The sequence below is a fragment of the Nuphar pumila genome, chromosome 5 (assembly GCF_984573655.1).
Source record: "Nuphar pumila chromosome 5, dmNupPumi1.hap1.1, whole genome shotgun sequence".
Lineage (NCBI taxonomy): Eukaryota > Viridiplantae > Streptophyta > Magnoliopsida > Nymphaeales > Nymphaeaceae > Nuphar > Nuphar pumila.
In genome coordinates, this window is record NC_143253.1 from 29,468,869 (window position 1) to 29,494,563 (window position 25,695).

General features: G+C 35.0%; 1 protein-coding gene and 1 long non-coding RNA gene across 3 annotated transcripts; one reads left to right on the forward strand and one right to left on the reverse strand.

Moving 5' to 3' along the window:
* The first annotated feature begins 1,793 nt into the window (after positions 1 to 1,793).
* On the forward strand, positions 1,794 to 8,095 carry LOC149837260 (uncharacterized). The gene is made up of 4 exons (XM_090008002.1): positions 1,794 to 2,032; positions 2,956 to 3,186; positions 5,915 to 7,198; positions 7,358 to 8,095. The coding sequence occupies exons 1-4, from the start codon at positions 1,794 to 1,796 to the stop codon at positions 7,989 to 7,991; spliced, it is 2,388 nt and encodes a 795-aa protein (XP_089864128.1). The 3' UTR covers positions 7,992 to 8,095.
* An 8,628-nt stretch (positions 8,096 to 16,723) lies between these two features.
* Positions 16,724 to 17,438, reverse strand: LOC149837261 (uncharacterized). 2 transcript variants are annotated; one of them, XR_016432090.1, is made up of 3 exons: positions 17,282 to 17,438; positions 17,135 to 17,196; positions 16,724 to 17,023 (listed from the first exon to the last, which is right to left on the reverse strand). It is a non-coding gene; the product is annotated as an uncharacterized LOC149837261 (long non-coding RNA). The 2 variants fall into 2 exon arrangements; XR_016432091.1 differs by having other exon boundaries at positions 17,135 to 17,202.
* Between the last annotated feature and the right edge of the window lie 8,257 nt (positions 17,439 to 25,695).

The window sequence follows — 25,695 nt, forward strand, 5'->3', positions numbered from 1 at the left end:
AACAGGGGCGAGGTGGGGGTGGGGCCCCATTTCTCCTTGGTCTATAGTCATCCTTTCGAACGATTGGGGATGGGGCGGGGCGGGGCAGGGCAAGACGGGGACAGGGCGAGGCGGGGGAAAGCATAAGTCCATCCCCACATGGGGATATATTTTAACCTTCATCCCCGTTTCATGCTTTTCATCCCCAGTCCAAACGGGGCGAGGCCGGGAGGGGCCCCATTGTCCCCCGGTCCACTGCCATCTCTATGCATAATCCATTTGTGTTGGTGATATCATGGTTCACATATGAGACAAATATCCAACTCGATCCGTTTAGTCAGATTCAATAAAGAAAAAACATTCGACTAATAATTGAATAAGGATTGAGCTTAGATTTTTTACATCTGAATCATAAACTGATTAATATCCAATTCCAAATACATGTAAAATGCATATCATATCATGCAGGTTCAGTAATACCAACGACCTAACCCAATTTGACAAGTTTACGTGGTTGGGTTCTCATTGTGACCATTGTAGTCTTCAGAAGCGAGCACAGCTTGAAGTGTTCAAGCTTGGCTCATCAGTCAACCTGAGTTTAAGCTCATGATGAGTCTGAGTTAAATGAGCCGAGCTTCAGCTGGCTTGTTTATAGAAAAAATACATTGTTTTAGAGTTAAAAACAAATATGATTACAAAAACATACATGGTTTAGAGCTAAACACTATGATTTTACCACTGAACCTATTTTTTGCAAATCAAATAGTTTTTCACATGTTCTATAATCTATATTATATTACATGATGTAAAATATATTTTTTCCTACTTGACTACTAGTCGAGACAAGCCAAGTACTTACTGTTCATGTTTACCTTGTCAAACTTATTTTACAAGGTCGGACGAGTTCTTTACGAGCTGAACATGAGCTGTGTCAGGAGTATCTTAGTGTGTTATCCAGACTATTAGAAGGATATGACAAATATCAGTATAATTTGAAAATATCGCAGAAAACTTAATGTTTTGGTCGCTGTTCAAAACATTTAATGCATGACAATTTTATGAAGATATCACGATTTTAATAGTTTAGATAAAAAAAAATTAATTTTAGGAAATGAAAACCTACAAAATGAGTACGGTTCTGAATGAAACATGCTATTGGATTTTTGGTGTTTTTTTTCCAAATTTTGATTTCATAGCATGATTGGTTAACTAGAAATCAATACTTGGATCATGTATTTTGAATGAAAAAAATGATATTTGAAGCCTTAAAAAATTTGTGAACATGATAGGTCGTTAATTTTTGAAACCTATCCATTGCATCATAATCATTTGGCCCCGTGCCCATTTTGTAGGTTTCCATTTCCCTTGTTTTTACCAACAAAATATGCAGATAGTCCGGAGAAACGTTCCATTTAATTTTTGCTGTTTTTGCAGATATTCTAAAGTTTTGATTGAGTGAAACACCACTACCCAGTATCAATCGAGTCTGGATCGGGTGCAATCACATGGCACAAAATTTGTGCATTAAGCACCTGATTACCTTACATCAGGCCTTAAGCCCATAACTATGGTGATCAGGTGCTTAATGCACAAACATTTGTGCAATCATATGTACCTGCCGTTCATTTTAAGACGTAGGGTGGAGAGTCAGAAAGCTGTCCGAAGCCTGACAATCCCTAGCATAAGACGTAGCCATACAAAGCCTCTCTCTCTCTCTCTCTCTCGCTTAAGCCGGCAACCATACAGAGTCTCTCTCTCTTTCTCTCTCGATGGCTTAAGGCGGCAACCGTACAAAGTTTCTCTCTGTTTCTATAATGGGTAGCAAGAGAAGGAGAGAATCGTGCCTGAAATTTCCACGCCATCACATCTTCCCCCAAATGCTAGCAGCCTCCACCAAATTCGATGCACCCACCTCTCGCCGATTGATAACAAGATGCCTTAGAATGCATCTCAAGTTCGTTCGAGCGCACCACAGAAATCCAGAGTCTACCACCCTTCACGAAATCTTTCCCAGTTCCTTGCTTGCGTTGCTTCCTTTGCTACTCCATTCCAGGTATGGTTTCTCGTGTTATACATCAGCATATTCTCTTATATTCATGATTTTGCCATCTGGGCATTTGTTTCTCTACGTTATTCATTGGTTCCCTATTGAAACAGAAGCATGATTTACGCTATTTAAGTGATTTTGTCTCATGGTGGTGCTTGGCTTGTGAGTAACACACTCAATTGGTTTTGGTTTTTTAATGGGTACTGGTTAAATTTTGTTTGGAGAATTTGCTCATGCTGTAACTAAGCCATTCATTTGGCCCCCTTTTGGAACAAACGCATGGTTTACGCTATCTATGTGATTTTTTCTCATGGTGGTGCTTGGCTTGTGGGTAACAGACTCAATTGGTTTTGGTTTTGATCGGGTACTTGTTATATTTGTTTGAAAATTTGCGTTCACGATGTAACTAAGCCATTCATTTGGTCCCTTTTTGGAATAAATGCATGGTTTACGCTATCTAGGGGAAATTCTCTTATGGTGGTGCTTGGCTTGTGAGTAACACACTCTATTGGGTTTTCGTTTTTGTTGGGTACTTGTTAGAATTGTTTGGAAAATTTGCGTTCATGTTGTACTATGCCATTCGTCTGAGCTTTTATGTTATGTTATTGTCTTATAGAGTGCCAATCTTCTTATGTTATTATTCTTTTGATGATTTTGTTATTTGGCTCTGTCCTCTTATAAGATTCTTGATTAGCTTTTGAATGTAGGCATAATTCACTCAATTACACTATTCTAGCGAGGTTCTTTTGTTGATTTATGACTTTATAGGGCACCCTATTGATGTATTGCAGTTTTTTTCTGGAAACATTCTTGGTTATGTTAGATTTGCCTTTAATTATGTTCTATAAAAGGGTGTTCTCGAGGTGATTCTTCTTTTTTTTGTCCCCTTGCTTACTGTTCATCAACATCAGCATCATTATGAATTTCAGGTACACAAATATAACTTGCCTTAGTGGTGAGATTGTGGGTGCAATTTCCCTTTATTCGTTTGAGGCGAACGTCAAGTTGGTTTATGATACACAACTATTGAACGGATTAGTTTGCATGTTGTCAAGGAAGAAGCATACTGTCGTTGCAGCATGCAATGCGATTATGGATTTGGCAACAACTTCTATTGGACTGGAACAGCTGAAAGAATCATCTGCTTTGGAGAAGCTGTTGTAAGTAGCCACAATAGATCCATTTTGCTAGTTACTTCTTTTCCTTTTTATGATGATATATGTAGGTGTGTGTGTGTGTGTGTGTGTGTGTTCAAAGAATGGTTTATAATTTGTTTGTTTGTTTGTTGCTATTGGGACAAGATATTTCAACTCTGAAGTTTTACCTGTTATTGGTTTAACAAGAGAACAAGAACAATATCTTGTCCCAATATGATGTGGATAAATAATTAAATACACAGTAAAGTACTTAAAATGCTTCATATATGCCATCTGGTGGCTTATTGTGAAACATCAATATAGAAATCCTAAGCTAACAGAAAATGTAAAGCCATCACATAACTTTACATTAATAGTAATCCTATCTAACCTCAAGAGAAAAATAATTCTTTGATATAATGACAATTTTAGAGTTAAGGAGCAAGACTAAAGAGTCAAAGATCATCATGAGAATCGATCAATGAATCTAATAGGCATATGTCTCTCTAATCCTTTAGATTTGAACCCTCACTGCTGTTCTTGCATTTTCCTTACGGATCCCTTGTTTTAGAACCATGAACTTAATCCGATATGTGAAGTATTTTGGTTGTGTTGTCCTCTACAAGAATGTTTTTAGTGGTAACAAGATTTCTGGATGGATGTACTAAAAGCATCTTCTACCTTTTTTTTTTTGGTCCATTGGAAAAATGTCATGATGAGAAATATCCTGTCATTCTTTTTAATTATGCTGTAGAACATTTCATCTCACAAAGTTTCATTTGGTTGTAAGTTTGAAAATCAACAATTTTGAAGCTTTACTTGTATCTATGCTGCTTTTCAGGTGTCCAACCACAGTTTGTTCTTGAAACCTTATTATTATTTTTTTGTAATTTGCTGCATCATATGTTTTTGAACCTTGAATTCCACATAGGATCTATGTAGCTCTACATGTATGTCATATGTTTGGAGCATATAACTTTGAATATTAGACAGCTTTTCATTGAACATGATTTTGTGCCATAAGGATTTATGATGGAGATATAGCCAACAGAAATGCAGTTTTAATTGTTCATTTTATTTTTGAAATGATGTGTGAAGAATCTACTAGCAATGGATAATTTTCCATGAATATGCATGAAGTACCTATTGTTAATAATTTACTGTTTCAATATCTTAAGTTTTGTAAGTGACAATCACTTCTTTTTCAAAGGATTGGCTTTGGACTGCAGTACACATGAATAAATATTGAATACAATAATCTATGTAGTTTAACTTAGTTGTTAAAGATTTATTGCATGGTATATTTTCTAAATTGTTTAGAACTTTTTTGCTGCGTTCTTCACCTATTTTGTGAGGGCATTGTATGGTTGTGTTGCTTAATTTGTTGATGTTTGAAACGTTAGTGTTTGTTAAATTCTTTGTGTTAGTTGGAAGTTGCTTACAGATGTGCTGCTTGCTACTGTACAAATTCACCAAAATGATCATGAGCTATGTAGTCAAAAGTGCTAGGCGGTGCCTAGTTGGTAGGCCCCTAAAAAGACTAGTTGAGGACTAGGCGGGACTAGTCAGTACCCTAATTAAATATAAAAAAGTACACAAAATATACATAAAAATATGTTTAATTCTTTTACTAATAAGATGATTTCATTACACAAGTACAAAATTACACATGCTTTCACAAAATATATTAATATACATAACCAGAATATACATATATATAATTGTATATATAATTGTATATATAATTGTACACACACACAAAATATATATATATATATATATTATTTTTTTTCAATTATTCATAACATATTCAGTTTAATCAACAAAATATGCTTTTGACCTTTCACAGAAGCACAATAACACACATATATAAATAACATATTACATAATTCATAATGCTAAACATGATTTCAGGCTTTTATATAAAAAATCATCATAAACAAAGTATAACACACATATAAAAAACATAATCAATTAAAAGTAATTGTGCATGCTTTCAATGTTTCACAGAAAAAATCCCAAAAGCAAAGTAGCACACACACACACACACACTCACACACACACACATATATATATATATATATATATAATAACTAAGCATGTTTTCATGATTTCACAGAACAAATCACACACACACATACATATAATTATATATATAACTAAACTGCCCTCGTGCCTAGGCAGAGGCAGCTTAGTCGCTGACTAGGCACCTTAGTCAGTGCCTAGTTGGCAAAATTGGTAACTTTTAAGGTACCCACCTAGGAATTGCAAAGCCTAGGCGTTTTACTTAGCCTAGACCGACTAGGCGGACTAGTTGGTGCCTAGTCGGTGCTTTTGACTACATAGATCATGAGTCATGTATTCTGAAACATTTTTTTTCTTCATTACTTAATATTTTGACATGCAATTTTGTTATTATCTGCAAGGAAATTTATATGTAGAAGCCAAAATTGTAATCAGAATTTTTATATGGTCAGGTTTCAGTTTCGTGCAAGATTATGTGGTTCTTATACTTTTGTTCTCTTGCTAATGTATGAGAACATTTCACTGTAACTCTTCATCCTTGCGATTGAGCACCTGCCATTAAAATCGATTATAGATTCAATTGGATACTTGTTTTCTGTGCAAATTTCCATTAATCAAGAGCCATTCCTTTGAAATAAGGCACTCCATGCCTATTTATGGTTCTATATGCTTTATGCTTTAATTTTTTACCAACTGACGAGTTTGCTTTTTACCTGATGTCAGATAGATCTGTGTTCTGTTGGAATGGATCCTCTCTTGGAAAATCTGATTCTTCTTTAAATAGGAAGAAGGTTTATAGTGACACTATGAAGGCAAACTTCATGGAAGATGGGATGTTAGTACAAGTTCTTGATGTACTAGTACTCTTAGTCAATGCCAGCAACATAGAGCGCTTAATGAGGATCCCTGATGATTTGTCTACTTCTGCTTTGTGTACTTTGAAGGAATTGTGGTACAGCTTGAAGAGCCAAATGACACCCAGAAAGGTAAGGGAATGCAGTGAGGAAGGCTGTGGACATGATCAAAGAGCATGTCATCTGGCTGAAGCAATCTTTAGGCTTTCTATAATTAGAGATCACCATATCACTTATGCAATTGATCTAGTCAAAAGAAGTCTATTTGGATGCAAAGATTCTTGTCTTGAATTCATGTTAAACCACTGGGAGAATTCAGCACTTCTCATAAAAATGTCATCAAAAGCTTCCAAGGATGATCACAATGTTATCTTTTCATTGTGTGATTGCATGGAGTCCAGGAATATCAGTGCTCTCCTTGATCTTATAGTGAATGGATTGGTTTCATGCCCACCAGTTGTGTCAGACGAACTGAATATCCTGCAGTTCCTGGAAGACATCAAAGGGGAATTGGGCCTTCCAATAAGGTATGGCCAGGACATACGCCTTGTAAAGACTGTTAAAGAATTAGCTCCGGAAAGTACTGGAGGCCATCTGCAAAGAGAGATCCATTTTTTTAGTGAGTGGACAAGCTCTGGGAGTAAGGATGGTACTGAATTTTCTGATACTGTTAGCGTTCAGGATTGTAAGAATGCATATCACAAAGGCTACACAATCAGCCTACGTGGAATGGAGTTCAGGTCCAAGAAAATTGCTGCAATTTCTCATAGTTTAGCTATGATTTTTAGGCAGCCTTCTTCAGGAGCTAATCTATATCTGACTCCACCTCAAACTCAGGGTCTGGCTCGTCACTGTGATGATCATTGCGTATTTGTCTGTCAACTTCTGGGACGTAAGCAATGGATTGTTTTTCCAAGGCAGACAGCTGTATTACCACGACTGTATGAACAGTCGAGTTGTCTTCAAGGTTTAGACTGTGAAAATGATGCAGGTGAAGGCAAAGAGTTCCTGCTTACTAAAGGTGATGTTTTATACATTCCAAGAGGTTGCCCTCATGAGGCACATACCATTTCCAATGACGATGTTTCTGACATGGATGACTCTAGTGAGTTCTCCTTACATTTGACACTTGGTATTGAAGTTGAACCACCCTTTGAGTAAGTGTTTAACTCTGATCAACACCTGATTTTGTTCACTTACTAATTTAGGTGCTTCTTATGTGTTTCAATTATTAGTTGCCAGTTATTTGAACAAGATGAGTCACCAGTTCTTCAACAATGGGTTACACTTCTTTCTGACACTGACTATTCTCGCAGGTGGGAGGGATTTGCTCATGTTGCTCTTTATAGCTGGAGTCAAGCCTGCAAAGAACCAGCAACCCATCGGTTGAGTTGTGCTCAGGGAGCAATACATCTAATGTCTGTGAGTTTGTTGCATGTATCTATCAGACTAGTTGGGCATACAAATCATTCTTTTCGAAAATCATGCATGTTTGGTGCCTTTTCCGTTCCTTCAAAATCAAAGTATGGAAGTGGCAATCAGAGTCTTCCTGCTGTTCTCGACCACAAAGCCTGTTTCTCACATATAATCACTACAATCAATAACAAGTGCAACTTCTATGATGCATTTGCAACTGTAGAAGCTGCTGTTAAAGAAAAGAATAACCAGTCTCTGGAGTGGATGGGATGGTTCAGAAACCTTCAATCAGACAAAGCGATTACCGACGAGAGGGATTGGAGCAATCCATTAGAGATTTTTAAGGAACTAGTTCAGTTGGATAAAGTGCAGATCGCAGAACTTGAAATTGAATTTTCAAAGGTGAAGTCTGATTTCTGCAAAGAGGTACTGTTTGATGATGTGAAAGAGAAGTATGAAATGCTACTCGAGAAGTACATGAAGGTGAGAAAGTATTACATCAATGGTATGCTTTCACTTCACAATACTTTGTAGAAATATGGTCGTCCTTGTTGGTTGCCTAGCAGTTAATATTCTGAAGAGATTTTGTTATGGTATTCTTGATTGTATTAATGGAGAACCATGCATTTACCTCTTAATTCTCTCTAACTTCTATTGTGCTGCCTTTGTGTGTGTGAATATTGGCAGCGCTAGGTGAAAAGATCAGGTGCAATATGATTGCACAAATATTTGTGCATTAAGCACCTGATCACCCTCCATCTTGGGGGCAGGCCTGTCAGTTGTGGTGCCAAGGCCTGATGGAGGGCGATCAGGTGCTTAATGCACAAAATTTGTGCCATGAGATTGCACCTGATCCGGGCTCCTGCACTAGTGGGTTCCAAATCCCCTGGTGACTTCATTTCTTTTTGCTTTCATTTTAATTAGATCAGACTGTCCTGATGGTGGTCTACATGCTTGGTTGGGTAGGCATTGGCCCTTGAATCATGATGTTCCGCGTATGCGGGATTTTTCAATTGTTGAAAAATCAATGGCCTACAATTTACCAAAAATTCCATCCCTCATAAAATCTTGCTTTTACGTAAAAAAAGAAGAAAAATCCAAGGGTTGATTCTCAGTTCAATGGAACACATCTATGAGGTTAGATATGATCAGCCCCCCTATGAGTTCTAATTAGGGGGTTTGGAACCCCAGTAGTAAATATTTGGGAAAATTCTATTTAGGGGCCTAACCTTTTGCCCCTAATTCCAAATATGGGCCAAACTTTTCGTAGAAACTGTCAAACAATCGTCTGCGTTTATTGTGGTCTTGTAACGCAGGTTCAATCATAAATCAAATTACAATAATGACCTTCATCATTAAGAGTTTAAATTGTTTGCTTTTTCTTTTATATGAGGATGGATGAGCACTTTTCAATTTTTAAGGGACAATACAAGAAATCAAAAGTGATTCAGTATCGACGTGAGGCTGCTGTTTGACAGTTTTTGGAAAAAGTTTGATCCATATTTGGAATTTCAGAAATGTGTGACCCATATTTGAAATTAGGAACAAAAGGTTGGCTCTAAATGAAATTTTCCTGAATATTTCTTTATATATATATATATATATATATATATATATATATATATATATATATATATATATATATAAGTAATATTTGCTACCCTTTGCAGGTAAGGAACCCCATAGTGAAAAAAATATAATATTTTTATTTTTTTCAGCTTTTTTATACATCAGACCCTCCTCTACCTATCAGGTTTAGTAAAAACTGACCTTTGGATAATGTTTTTATGGTGTATATGTCCAATTTTATGTGGGTTGAAAAATAAGGGCCTAAATATACCAAAGTTTCAAACCTCAAAAAGGCATGTTTTATGTCAAAAAACTATGATCTAAAGAGTTCATTCTTACTATTTTGACTATGCTTAGCACATTCATGAGGTTATATATATATATATATATATATATATATATATATATATATATATATATATATATATATATATATATATATATATAAAATGATCGTACTCTGTCAAAAAGACATCGCATTTAAAAAAAAGCCCCATAATGTATCAAATTCGTTGAATAATTCTGTAGGTACCCAATTTTTTTGGACGGTTTTGCACCTCGTTGATGCAAATTTTTGATTTTCGCTCACTATGATTCTAAAATAATACACCCATGAAACTCGTCAAAAGAATTGCATCCGAGGTTGCGATATTCTAAAAAATATTGCAAAAGTTTAAAAAATTTGTGAAACTCGTGATGAGTATTGTATATCCACCTGTGAAAATCATAAAATTTGGAAAAGTTTGATAATCGCAAAATTATGAAAGTATCACAAGGCATGTTGCAAAAAACTGTTTAAGTGTTGCGCAAGTTCATACCTTGCGAAATTTCTCGTTCGCATTCTACCTGTATTGCAAAATTCTTTTTTCTTGCAAATCTTTGTCCCATGTAAATGTACATTTACATTTTTTTATTTTTCTCATTTGTATTTGAAAAGAGCGGTAACCTTAATCCTCCTCCCTCTAGAACCTCAACATTTCGACGATTCTCGTGAAAGTTGTTCGCTTGACTTCGTGCAAGGTTGCAGTATCCTTCTCCACTTCTTCGGTCAGCTATTAAGGTGAGTTTCATAGAATGTATCTATTGTTTTGTTATTTTTTTATTTTCTTTACAATGTAGTTTTCTTTTCTTTTTGCTTGGTTGTTGTTGTGGACTTATTATGTATGTTTTATTGTTATGGATGTTACCTTACACAAACATATAATATTTATTATCGGATTTGTCATTTAGAGTTTACGATCTTTAGGAATTTTTGCATATAGTTACTTATTTTTGTCTATTGCTTGTCAATATTGGGTGATTTTGTCAATATTATAGTTATCTATGTTTGATTGATGCTAGGGTTGACTGCACAAAAGTATTCAATTAGTTAAATATGGTTAGGGTTAACTGTGTACAAGCATTGAATAGGGGTTGTGGGGGTATTGTGGTTTATTGTAGGTTGTTAGTTTTTAGAGTTGTTAACTGAGTGATACATTGTGTGGTTGGTGTAGACAATTATGATGACATGCTGAAATGATATTTGTAAATTATTATATCACTGAGCATACCCCCTTTGAAGATTTATACTGGTCTCTAAAAACAATAGTTATAAGGAATTTATAGCATTGATATCTAATAAAATCAATTATATGAAAGAGTTAATAGTCCTCCGATATAAGTGCACTCTAAAATTAGATGGTAAAGATATATGGATACATCTGTTAGACAACGATGATGTAAAGTCAATGTTATATAGAAGCAACATTTACATAGTTGCTAGTAAAGCTACATGAATTGCCAATATTTGCAAAGTTAAATAAGTTGGAAGATGCATAGTTAAACATCAATTGACAGTTTAAAGTAGGGGTGTCAATGGGTCGGGTTTACCTGGACCCGACCCCTACCAAACCTATAGGGTCTAGGTAGGGTGGTAAATAAGAAGACCCGATTAAGTCCTGAGTCTGAACTTGAAGGTTCAATTAATACATGGATCTAGGTATAGCTTGTGAAATTTTATACTAGACCCGATCCCGACTCAAGTTTCGATTAAGACCCACACATTTTCAATGTAAAAATGATAAAAAATAGTATTTTACCGGGTATGGCCTGGGTCTGGTTCATGAAGTTCTTATCAGGTCCGAGCATGATTTATCTTATAGTGGGTCCTATTAGACTTGTGTATGGACCTCATACTATACCCAAAAATTGGGGTCAGAACACGACCCGTTGACACTACTAGTTTGAAGTGATGTACAAGATGTGGTCGGAAGTGATGTACAAGAATGAAATGATGAAAATCTTATGGATAATGTGCATCTATCTCAACCACCAACTATTGAGATCACTCATTTGACAAACATCTCACAGTTCTCAACAGTTAATGATGAGAGAATCACAACAAACGATGCAAAACCACTTAGACAAACCAGTGTCAATAATCTTTATCGCATGATGCTGTATGACACCCAGCCTTCCGATGCAGATGACAAATCTAGGTAAAGGTTAACAATCTTTCTAATTTATGCTTGAACTTAAAGTGTTATTTTTTGGTTAATCTTGAAAGTTGAGAATATAGGAATGTTGCATTTTTAGAAGCAAAGAGAGCCATAGATACAATGAGTTTTGATTTATTTTGTATAATCGATAAGTCATTTTGCGCTAGCAACGATGATAGACACAATACAAAATCAGATGATAGTGATGATTCTGAGTATATCATGTCGGCTGAGTCAAACTCAGAAATGATGGGGGAAGACCAAATCAGTGATAATTTAAAACAAATACTAGTGGGTGAAAATGATGCATTAATGATATTTAGAAAGTCAAACCTTTGGTTGTCAATAAATAAATTCTTATTTAATAAAGAGCAATTAAAAATAATTGATGCAGAGGCTTCTCAGTTGTATGATGAGTTGCACAATGAAAAACTTAATGAATGCAAAATAGTGAAGTGCTACTATTTTTCGAAGAAACTTTGTTGGTCACTTAAGTAAATATATTACAAGGTTTTTAGGTGTGTTTATTTATTCTGATGGTATATAGATTATTTTTAAAATAACATGAGTGTATTTACCTATTTGATGCAACAACTAGAAAGATTCATATTGAGACTTGTAGTTTTCACAGTAAAAAAAATAGCAGAAGGACGCAATCTTCCGAAGACCAGTTATATGACCTCATACTTCTTTGTGAGTCTATAAAACAATGTCTCTTCTTTTCTTACTTCTAATAGAAACTAATCCGTAAACATTGAAATTTACAACAAATGCTTAAATCTCTTCTACATCAAGACAAGGAACATATATGCTTGGAGCCCGACCGTGCGATGTATCTGTTCTATGAATGCGACAAGGTATACACTTACATAACATAAAATTTGAACTATACAACTACCTTAAAATTGATTTATATATTGCAGATCTTGATTCTTATAAACTGAAGAAATTATCACTGGGTTCTTTGGAAGATAAATATAAAAGCAAAAGAGTTAAGGTTGTACAATTCGATGGATAATAAGAACACCATAGATATAGTATGTAATGCTATTGCCTATTCAATATTGTATTTTTTTTGTTCAAATACTCATTCAGTTTAATGTTGTATTGTATATTCATTTTTTATCAAGAAGGATCGATTATGATATTTAAGCAGGACGGTCGACCACTATTGTGCAAGACATTTCTAAGGTTCTACATATTTGTTAACTCATTTTGTACATGTTTGTTTACTTGGTATATGAATGTTATATGTATGATTGTGAAATATATGTCCTTTTATATATGCAATACTTGAGATTAAGCAAATCATTAAATTTCATACAGGTACACCATACTACTGATCATGTTTTATTTTTTTATGATATTTGTTGTACGTTTACTATGTGACATTTTTTTAGGATCATGTAACTTCAGTTAGGTGTCAAATGATAAAGTTCTAGAAATGTGAAAGAAAGATCGTCCGTGAGGAGTAGAAGAAAATGAAGGTTGAGCTTGCGGCAATGAACGCTGATGATTTGTCTAAGCCGGATGATGCACTTGTGTTTATAGATGTAGAGACGACATTAGACAATGAGATGTCGGATGGCGATGAGAGTTTACAAGAGTTATGGGCACTTATGGGTACTCTTTGCTGATGATTGTATATATATAATAAAGACTTTATAATTTTGATATAATAAGCAGTAAACAAATTTTATGTGGATGACTATGCAGATTTTAGACTATGAATGTGGATAGGGCATTATGTATTGACTATAGATGTCAATAACGAACATATTTGATTTTTTTTGAGGAGAGTGTATTGTGTATATACATAACAGGGAATAAAGTTGTTTGATTATTGTTTTTTGAGTATAATAAATTGTTTATATAATAGGTGATTGATTTGTTTATGTGTTGTGCATGTAATGAATTGCATATATAACAAATAAACATGTTTGTTTGATATGTGTTGTTTATGTAACAAGTAATTAATTTGTTTATGAAAATCAATTGTGTATAATGTCTATATAATAGGGAATGAATATGTGTTTATAACTAGTGATTTTTTGCATCAGTAAGGAATTTTGTAATGTATATGCAAATTTTAAATCAAGAAGAAATTTCACAATGAACATTCCTTAGAATATTCAGTTGAATGTGGTCATAAGATCGCCAGATTAGAGACCGCAAGAACCCTAAGATTGCAAAAATAAGGGTATTCAGATACAAAAAAGGAGTTGAGAAACAAAGCATCATTCTTTCATAAAATTAAGTCATTCATACATTGCATTCATTTCATTCTTTTACAAAATGAAGTTGTTCATAGATTGCATTCATTCCATTATTTTACAAAATAAATGAATGATAATACATTGCATTCATTCCATTATTTTACAAAATAAATGAATGATAATACATTGCATTCATTCCATTCTTTCACAAAATGAAATCGCTCATACATTACATTCATTCTATTCTTTCACAAAAATGTTGCTTCTCACTACTTCTTTGATACGAAGAAAACAGAGTATGTGTAGAGGTACCTCTATCATTGATTCTACACTCTGTGTTCTCTTTATTTTTCCTATACCACCCATAATATGTGATTGAACACTGGCTGTGAGATACGTTGACTATGTGTTGATGGGGGCTATGATAGTTTGCTAAAGCGGATGCCCCTCATCGATTCTACATTATCATTGTTTATGATGAAATGCCACTCACGAACAACTTGCAAACTTTTGGTTTCCTATCCCACCCATACCATAAAATGTGCTTACCGAAAAAAATTACCGTCGATGATTTTTTGCCAATGGCGGCACTTTCGTTGCTTGGCCTTGAAAAAAATGGTCATAATTCCTCACTGGTTAAAGACCGCAAAAACTATAGTTTATGTGAAACCCGTGCTTTGATTTTATATTATGCTCGTACTAAAATACAAAAATCCAAAAAGGAATTTAGTAAGATTTTTTTTTGCAATACTAGTGCGATGCAAATAAGAACTTTCATAATATCGTACTTTTGCAAAATTTTCATAATTTTGCAAATTATAGACATCCGTAACACTTGAAGGTATTTTCGCAACACGATGTGCGATACTCATTGCAATTTCATAATATCAGACTTTCACAAATATTTCAGATTTTCGCAATACTTAATGCAATACTTGTCTGTAATTTCGTGATTATCAGACTTTCACATGTGGTCGTGCGATACTCGTCACGAGTGTTATAATTTTTTTAGAATTTCATAATTTGTTTTTTTGAAATATCACAACCTCAGATGTGATTTTTTTGATGAGTTTCATGAGTGTATTATTTTAGCATTAAAGCATGCAAAAATCTGAAATTCACTTCTACAAAGGGTAAAAGTGTTTAGAAAAATTAGGTACCCCCACAATTGTTCATTCAACAAATTTGATAAATTATGAGGCATTTTTAGAAGCACATCATTTTTGATGTATATATATATATATATATATATATATATATATATATATATATATATATATATATATATATATATATATAGATAGAGAGAGAGAGAGAGATAGAGAGAGAGAGATTGGGCAAACATCCTACTTGATACTTTTATAACGGGATTCAGCCAAATATTGGATGGATTGGGCATGTCATTTTCTGTCAGGAGGATCATGTTATCATCTTGGTAACGTGGATATGGATGCCAGACAAAAGATTTTGATGACAATCCATCGTTGTCGCCAGTGATATGAACCTCCATGTTTGTCGTTCATAAAAATGTATTTGGAATTGGGACGCCCCCTTACTTAGGTGTTGGCCAATTATTGAAACTGTATCCAATCTGTTGCCTGCTAGAAATAAAAAACTTGGGTCTTGGTTATGTATAGGCAACCGGTGTCCTGGAATATGAGCATATTACAGGGTCATTGTTTGGAGTCCGGATCGGGTGCAATAACATGACACAAAATTTGTGCATTAAGCACCTGATCGCCCTCCATCAGACCTTGGGCCCCACAACTGACAGGCCCTATCCCCAAGATGGAGGGTGATCAGGTGCTTAATGCAGAAATATTTGTGCAATCATATTGCACCTGATCTTTTCACCATTGTTTGTGCTCTAATGTGAAACTTCAACCCTATGTCAACGGGTCGGATCCCAATCATAACAGGACGAACTACCTAGTGGATTGAATTATGTAAAGTCAGTCTGAGTTTGGAGACCATTCAAAACGACATACTTTTTGGGTATTCGGACCTGGCAATGGATGTCACTTAAAATTCAACCAGTATCCAGCCTATTAGACAGTATCATCATAATTTCACTATTATTATTATTATTTATAATGGTGGGACCACAATATACTGACACAAGATCTGGACTTGGATTTGTCGATGCACTCTAATGCTAAGGAGTTCGGTTCCACTCACCCCCCTTGTCATCCCCCATCTTTATACCTCTCAAGTCTTACGATGCAAGTTGTTTGGATCAAATTTGACCCTACAGATGGATTCATCATGGTCCATTTAATAAGAATTGACCCTTAGATCATATATTTTCAATGAAAAAATATGATTTTTTAAATCACAAAATTTTGTGTTTTCTTAACACTTGTTTTTTGAACCACCAAAAAAACCTGCGCACAAGTAGAATTTAAGTGATTTAAATGTCTTCACTAAATGAATGATAAAGTCCGATTTGAACAAAACTTGCAACAATGAAATCCCTGTAAGGCGCATGTAGATGGAGATGACATGAGGGATGAGTGTAACCGATCGATTTGACAAGGGCCTACTTGGGAAGCGGGCAATAGACAGGAGAACCCTTTTTCATTTTTCTTGTTTTGGATTCCTTCACAGAGAAGAGATAATTGTTGATTTTTGCAGTGATAAAAAAATTTAATCCTCTTCAAAACCTCTTGCTTGTTGTTTTTAGAATCTTTTAATTCTATATCAGTTTGTTTTTCATTTATGTCACTAATCTCTCACAAGATATAAAATTCAAAAGAATTGGTAACCTGAATCTTTGAAGGAACCATTAGCTGATCCCAAGCCAAAAGGGAATACCAATTTCTTTCGTATCCTTGATTTCTTTTCTTTTGCTCTCAAAAAATCTCTCTTGATTTCCTCCAAAATCATTTCCATCACATCCTTCCAAGTACCCCTAACAAACATTACCTAAGATTGAGGGAATTTGGACCTAAAAACAAAAGGGTTTCTGATATTCCAGAGAGAGAAAGAGAGAGAGATTTCATCATTCTCAAGAAACATATAAGAAGTTAACATACTTTCCCCTAAAGAGAAGTCTGTCTCTAGATGAACCCCTTCAGTATCCTGAAGGGTACACAGTACAGCACATGACTCTCAAGAAAAAGCAAAAAGAAAAAAAGATGATGACAATGGTGACGATGGGGCATGATAGAGGAACAGGGGTGCATCATGGCACAGGATGCTTAGGTTCTGGCAATGGATGGGTGGTGGCTCCATGATAATCCACGTTGTAAACCAACCCATCATCCCCTTCTTCTTCACCTTCTATGCTTGCTCTTCCTTCAATCTGAGGCATTACCATGATACCCACAACTATCAAATCTCGCCATTTTCATAAGACCACCTTAAAAAAACCCATCATACATAAAAGCAATCTGAGTTCATGGTATAGGCTTACCTTATTGAACTGGTCATCACTTTCCCACACCCACATCTTGGACATCATTCCTCCTTTTGTCTCTGTTCCTTCATGCAAATATCAAATATAAAGAGAGAGAGAGAGAGAGAGAGAGAGAGAGAGAGAGAGAGAGAGAGAGAGAGAGACCTTGCTCTGATTTGGGGAGATAGGAAATCTCTCTAATGGATTGAACATGATGAGAAGATAGACAGAACAATAACAGTAGAGGGAGGATTGTGAAAACAAGCTTCATCTTCATACGGCCATTCTTCTCTCCTCTCCTTTGCTGAACACAATTATTGGAAGAAGGCTACAAAAATCAATTATGAGCGTGCTGTAGTCACACTTTTGGCGTGTGGTTGTGTGACTACTTGCGTTTGAGCCATAAATTTACTAAAATCTCCATGGATTCATTACATTTTTACACAGCTTATACCTCGGTAATTATATCAATAATCTACTCATTTAATTCTAATTCCACTTGTCTTAACTCTTATCACCACCGGGGGGGGGTCACCCGCATGGCCAGCTGAGTGGTTGTGAGGTTGCTGAGGTTAAGGCCGGATACCGCTTATTTTTTAATCTCTTAAAAAACCTGCTTATATTTCACAATCTTATGATTTAAAACTCATTTTTCACTAAAACATTATAGGTCACATCTATAAGATTTAATTTAAAAAAAGAAAGCTAAAACAAGGTTTTCAACTCAATAGTTCCATATAATTTGGTGCCTTCAAAGGCGCTATATATATATAGTAATGGGTTCCTGCTAAACCCATTTGGTGCTAAACTGTGCTAAATAGGTTTTTCAACTTCTTCGTTGCTTTTTATGGGGTTCAGGCCTTATAATCCCTTAAAAAACCTGCTTATATTTCAACAATCTTATGATTTAAAACTCATTTTTCACTAAAACATTATAGATCACATCTATAAGATTTAATTTAAAAAAAAAAGCTAAAACATGGTTTTCAACTCAATAGTTTCATATAATTTGGTGCATTCAAAGGCACTATATATATAGTAATGGGTCTGTGCTAAACCCATTTGGTGCTAAACTATGTGCTAAATAGGTTTTTCATCTTCTTCGTTGCTTTTTATGGGGTTCAGGCCTTATAAATGTGTTGGGCATGGTCAATTACTTGAGAGTGTTTTTTTTTATGAAAAAATGATGTTTGGAGCCTGAAAATTTTTACAAAGATTTTGAACCTTTGATTTTTGAACTTTATAAATACCCACCCATGTGCTGGAATCAATCACTTCAAGAGCTGATCCCTATAAAATCAAATATATAGAATTTAAAAATAAAATGAAAAAGCCCAAAAAACTTATTTAGCACGTGGTTTAACACCAAGGCAAATAGGTTTTTCAGGTATTTTTCATTTCATTTTTAAATTCTGACTGTACAGTTGTGATCTGTGTACTTGATTTTATAGGGATTATCTCTCGAAGCTATTGATTCCAGCAGATGGGTGGGTTTTTATAAAGTTAAAAAAATCAATGGTTTGTAAATTTTTGATTCTCTAAACATCATTTTTTTCACCGAAAACACATGATCCAGCTGTGGATTCTTAGTAAATCAACCATGCCCAACACATTTATAGGGCCTAAACCGTATACAAAGCACCGGAAAAACTAAAAAACCCATTTAGCACACGGTTTAGCACCAAATGGGTTTAAGACAGACCCATCTCTCTCTCTCTCTCTCTCTCTCTCTCTCTCTATATATATATATATATATATATATATATATATATATATATATATATATATATATATATAGTAGTGTGTAGGTGTTACTTTCGATCATGACTAAAACAAACTTCTGCTGAGCACGCACAACGAAACTGTTTCCGTGCTGGGACCTTTAGCAGCAAGTTTTGTTGCTGCTAAAAGTCTCTGTCGGGACTTTTAGTGGCGAAATTAGTGGCTGCTAAAGGTCCCAAGCCTTTAACGGTGACTTTTATCACCGGTAACTAGTTCGGTTCGGTCATGTTCGAAAGTGATCATGCACCTACACATTTTTTGTATATATATATAATCACTGTAACATGTGAAATGCTCATGAAGGCTCCACGTTCCTGGCTAAGGGGTTTGGTTGTATTTGTCAAGTTGAACAGAAATCACGAGTTCCATGCCTGGGAGGTGTCTCTTGCTGCAAGGCTGAAGCTGGAGGCTTCGGTTGATGGGCAGGGTGTCCCCTGGGGTTTTATGCCAGGGGTTGTCTGGATACATGGCTGGACAAATAATAGTACATACTGGCGACTAGAAAATATGCAGTTTTCTCCTTGATTATTAAAAAAAAAAAAACAGGTGGGCTGAATAAAACTCTTTCAACCATGGGGCACCATAAAACTCTTTCACCATGGTAATTTCAGTAATATGCCTGAAACGCAGTAGATTAGTTTAGAATACATCCCCAACATGTAGCTAGTTTTGAACTAAACAAGCTCTAACATTCTTGCATCATATTTGTGCTTCATCTTTGTAACATACGCTCAGGTGTACGATTAATGGACATGTAACCACGTAACTTTAGATTTGGCAAATGTAAACAATCTAATTTTCGAACTACAAGAAAACAAGCTTTCACTGGCGTGCTGGTAGCTTGATGACAGAAAATAGGGATGGCAATGGACCGGGGCGGGGGACAAGGTCTCCACCCCCACCCCGTCTCAAAATTCGAACCTCCACCCCTGCCTCCATCCCTGCACGGGAATGGATTTTAACCTCCACCCCCACCTCCATCCCCGGTCCAAACGGGGATGAGGCGGGGCAGGTCCCCGTTTTCCCTTGGTCTATTGCCATCCTTTAGAAGGATTGGAGATGGAGATGGAGATGGGGATGGGGATGGGAATGGGGTGGGGCGGGGCAAGGCAGGGATCATGACGGGGACGGGGCGGGGGAAAGTGTAAGTCCATCCCCGCCTCCATCCCCACGGAGATGGATTTTAACCTTCATCCCCGCCTTCATCCCCGGTCCAAACGGGGCAAGGCGGAGCGGAGCCCCACTTTCCTCCGGTCCACTGCCATCCCTAACAGAAAAGGTAAGGTTTCACTGGCGCAGGTTTACCCAACGTCAATTAAAGAGATTTACTGCCGCGATTTTGGATTGTAAGGATTGTAGGGTTTCACTGGCGCACCCAGTAACACACCAGAGAAAACCTGCAATCTTTGCCTTAGACTATGATTGCACCAATAAATCCCTTGAAATCTTTGGTGCAACCTTGATCTGCACCAGTAAATACTTTAAAATTTTTGTGGTAGGGGAAAACATTTGTTCTCTCTCTAGTTTTTTCATTTCCCCCATTTTCCCTAATTTTTGCTGCGGACTGTCTTTTTCTTTTCCCTCTCTTAGAAGAAGACGCCAAAGGTAACATTTGAGCACCTGAGGTAGCATTTATACGCTAGAGGTGCTTCCTCTCTCGCACTCTCTCCAAGCGAGAACTTGAAGGATTCTACTAGTCTCAAGGGCTTGGGCATCTCCTCCAATTACAGGTATGTTCTTTTTTTTCTTCTTCATCATCATCATTTTTTGGGGTCCAGGAAGAAGGAATTCGAGCAAAGGCGCTGCATTCTCTATTTTTTGCCTCTTCTCACCTTAGAACTTACAGAAAAGTTTTTTTGTGTGTTATTGATACTGTTAAAGTTGTCTATATACCTTTTATGTATTGCTTAGATGTTTTTTGTAATACCTCAATTTTTCTATCTTAAAAATTATAAAATAATTTTTTTTTGAAATAGTTTTATAAAATTGCAGTCAAAATATGAATGGGATAAAAACTTTGGTGTATTACAGTTCTATCATATACGTTTCAATTACACTACAAATTTAAAACTAAATATTCATAATTAATTAAATATCCACTACACTTTGAATTTAAATAATGACAGTATTTTCAAATTAAATCAATATCAAAGTCTTGAGCACTCGTAAATGCTTGTAATCCAAAACAACTCCAAAATTGAGAAAGGCTTGGCTCAATTCTCGTCTCAACCTCCCGTCATCGCTCGGTCCCTCATTCGCTACTTGAAACACTAGGGCAGAGCTATTCAATACACATAAATTAAAATAAGTAAACAAGAATTAATCCGACATCCACACACCCAAACATAATTAAGCACACCAAAGCATACATGCATAAAATTTTATACAAGGTTTTCAAACATACATTTATAAAGTCTTCTCAATCAAAGCATTCAATTAACTATGAACAATTAAATATGCATGAACAACTAAAAATGCATGGACTTACCATTATAGAAGTCAAACTGTATGCATAAGTGACTTCTTATCTTTGATTAAGTTTTCTTTTTACATGGCGCATGCCATGCCTATCTGAATGCGCAATCATTTTAAGTTTTAGTTCTTAACCCTGTGGGTACTAATGCAGGCTTAAACCTAGATCAAGGCCATAATGCAAACAGTGTTTTTATACAATTGTGACTTTGGTCTTGCTGAACACCTTTCACCAATCTGCAGGCGAAGGACGAGCATATCAAGAGAGCAATCTAACACAGTTATTTTGATGCATCAGTTTTCTACTTATGAGTTTCTATTCTCTATGCTGCAGTCTAATGCAGAGGTTTTTTTTATCTTTGTGTTTGGAGAGAAGTAACATTCCATGCTCAAAACAAAACCCATGAAACCCAAAGTGCCACTTGCCCTCTCCTTGCAAACATCAATCTTTAAAGTTATATGGTTAAACTTTTTAAATTAATTAATTTCATGCAACACTCACTCGTGAACCTAACTTAGGGATTCAACCTCTTTCGGGCCCATGGATGTACACTTTTAAATCATATATTTTAAGTATGATTACATAATGTCTTTCTTTCATTTTAGCTTAAGTACACTTTCAAAATAAAGCAATGTTTTTAACAACTAAATGCATCCAACCATTTGCATAATCATATACATATCATTTATATCAAAATCAACATTAATGAACAATTAATCATTGTATTCGATCACAAGATAGACTCTATTCGTCCCATTTATTAGCAAAATTTCATGAAGGCAAGCTAGTACATTAGTACTTTATTCAATGCATGCCTCATATTTGACATTTAATTTCTTGCAAAAAAATTATCTTAGTAGTTCATATATAGTATGATGTTCATTTGCAAAAGTGCACTAAAAAACCACATATAAATTTTAAGTTCATGCTAACCGGGTTTTAACCGGTTCAGAACCTGCCGAGACTTAATTCAGTCTGACTGTTACAACTATCACAAAAAAATGTACAGTTATCAGACAAAGCTAGATTTTTTATAGCTTAGAGATAATTTTGTCAGATTTCTAATGCCATAAACCCTTCATAAAAATTCCTTCGGATGAGGGAAACACGACCAGTTTAGTGCATGCCTATACCTTTATGTTTTGACTATCACAATCCAGTGCTCAATCTGAGAATATAGCTTAAAATTTCACAGAAGCTGTAAACTTTTATTAGCTTTCCAACACAATAAATCATTTATAAAAAATCCTCTGAACGAGAGAGATACGGATAATTTATCGGTTAGGTGTCATACCAAAAATACCTAATAACGGGTAATATGCATTCGAGTGAGCAAAAATATGTCACATGAATTTATACCTCCCTTAATTTACTTCATGAACACATTAAATAAAATCTCTAAATTAACAACATATGATTTATAAACAATCCATCATAGAAAAATCCCATTTTTGCAGTCGTTAGGCAAAAAAATTGACCCATCTTACCAAACCTTATTTTCTCATAAATAAATTTTGATATTTTTGCAATATCAAGCATAGAGATGCATATTTTTTCATGACAAACATAAAAAAACATGATAGACATTATACCACATATACATGAACATGATATCACAAATTCTAACTAAGATCTATGCAAGGAATCCATAAATTTTTACCATACTTTAATTAAAATACAATTTTATTTTCTGGAAGCTCATATTATAAGGCATACATAGGCATAATCGTTTCTTTTCAAGTAAACTATCCACGTTGGGGGTAAAACCGATTCCTCTTTGAGAGAATCAAAATCAATCCCTCTTTATTAATCCAAATTAAAATTTTTGAAAGCTTTTTCTTTTGCCAACATGATAATTCAATCTCAAGAACACGTTTTTGACAAAAACGGTTTTTGAGAGGGTTTTTCTTTTGAAAACCCTCTCTATTTAATTTTTGACAAACCCCAACACCAATCCCACACATGGGGGGTTTGGTATAGGGTTTGTTCTACTAGAAATTGGAATAAACTCGTGCCTATGAGTTTTAATTTCTGTGTAGAGAATAGAACCCCCTATCTTTTGCACGAAAACACCTCTTTTGATTAAAAAAAGCAACTCCACAAGCGAACTGGCCGTCCGCTTTGTATGGTGGCTACGTCGAGATGATCTACTCGCTTCACCTACATACGTAGGTTCGCCTCTTAGTTGGACAAGAGAAAAACCACAAAAGAATAGAGGAAAAAGAAGAAGAAGCATGATGGAGAAGAAAGCGATGAGAGAGATGAAGCACAATGTAAGGAAAAAATGGCAAATAGGGAGGGCATGAACCACTCTTCTATTTTTATAATGCTTAGGGATTAGGTCAAGGGTTGGGATAATTGCAGCCCTTGATATAATCTAAGCCTCTTTTCCTTTCTCCTACCTCTTCTAGTTTCCTTTTCTCTTATTTATTTTTCTTTTTTTTCCCTATATTAGATAATCTTGATTAATATATATTATATATATAGCATATATTATATTATATACTATATAATTTTGATGTATATGGTCTGGTTGACATCCCCATGGGTTTAACCTTTCCATATTGCAAAGGTTGTCAAACTTGACTATGTCAAGAAAATTGTATATATATATATATAAATATATTTTTCTCTTTCTTTCTTTCTATCTTTTCTTTTCTCATTTCCACTTTATTTGTACCCTTTTTTTCTAGCCTTCCCATCCTAGAGAATTCTAGGTCTCAATTATGTAAGTTTTAACCTTTTGGTTTAAACTTTGTTTTTTGAAACTTTTAAAAAAACCTTGGTATTTTAAAGCTTTAATTTCATTTAAATCAATAGGAAAGTGCCACTAGGATGGGACAACCCATCTATGGAATTATACTAACTTATTCAATTTAATTGAATTACATTTTCCATTTTATTTAATTATTTTCTTAATTATTTAATTTAATATTTTAGATTTCAATTCTTTCAAAACTATAATTTTGGTTTTAAATGAAATGACTCTAAATGCAACTTAAATTATTTTCAAATATATGTGAATTTTCCTAAACTAAAATTCAGCTAGCTTAATTATATATTTTTCTAACAATTCTAATTTCTTAAAAATGTATTTTGAAAAATTAATTTTCACTAGGGTCGATAGGAGACATTGGTGTTTGAGTGTATTTCTTATATATATTTTTTCTAAGTCTTATTCCAATACATAATCTATTATATAATACTTAGTAAATGTTATCATTATCAATTTATCATATATAACGACATTTGCAAAAATTAATGAAAATTCCTCAAAAAATCGTTGGCATTACATCCAACCCCCCTTTAAAAAAATTTTGTCCTCAAAATTTAGTTAAGGTTACATACCGAATAGGCTTGGATAATTTACTTTCATCTCTGCTTTCGGCTCCCATGTACATTCTTCGAGTTCATGGTATTGCCATCATACCTTCACCAAAGGAATCGTCTTATTTTGTAACACTTGTTCTTGTCGATCCAAAATCTCTATCGAACGTTACTTGATCGTGAGATCCTTATGTACTTCTACCTCATTGTACTGAATAATATGTGTCAGGTCTGACACATATTTTCTCAACATCGACACATGAAAAACATCGTAGATGTTTAAAAACTGTAGTGAGAGTGCTAATCTGTAAGCTGTGCCTCCATTCTTTTCGAGGATGAGGAAAGACCCTACATACGTTGAACTTAGCTTACCCTTCTTGCCAAACCGAAATATACTCTTGGTTGGCAATACCTTAATGAACACATGATCTCCAACTTTAAATGAGACTTCACAATGCTTTATATCTGCATAATTTTTCTAACGGCTCTGAGCGGTCAAAAGTCTCTTTTGTATCAACTATACCTGATCAGTGTAGTACTGCAGAACTATTGCTGACTCGATCGCTCGATCACCAACCTCACTTCAACAAACTGGAGGCCTACAAGGTCACTCACATAGAGCCTCATATGGAGCCATACTGATGCTCGAGTGATAACTGTTGTAGGCGAACTCGGCTAGCTTAAAGTATTTACTCCATTCACCCTTCCATTCCAAGGCATAAAAGCATAACATGTCCTCTAGCGTCTGAATTGTCCTCTCCGTCTTTTCGTTCATCTGTGAGTGAAAATCTGTGCTAAACTTAAGCTTTGTCTTCAAAGATTTCTAAAGTTGTCTCCAAAACTTAGACCTAAATCTCGAATCTCTATTAGAAATAATCGAGATAGGTACTTCATGTAACCTAACGATCTCGTCGACATACAAATTTGCTAGACTCACCAATGTTTGATTCACCCTGGTTGGTAAGAAGTATGCTGACTTCGTAAGGCGATCCATTAC

Bases quoted from the DNA above. Each gene is read 5' to 3' on its own strand.
- LOC149837260 (XM_090008002.1), top strand. From the start codon at position 1,794: ATGGGTAGCAAGAGAAGGAGAGAATCGTGCCTGAAATTTCCACGCCAT. The intron at 3,187-5,914 runs GTAAGTAGCCAC...GATGTCAGATAG, and splicing joins TCTGCTTTGGAGAAGCTGTT to ATCTGTGTTCTGTTGGAATG. The intron at 7,199-7,357 runs GTAAGTGTTTAA...CTATTCTCGCAG, and splicing joins GAAGTTGAACCACCCTTTGA to GTGGGAGGGATTTGCTCATG.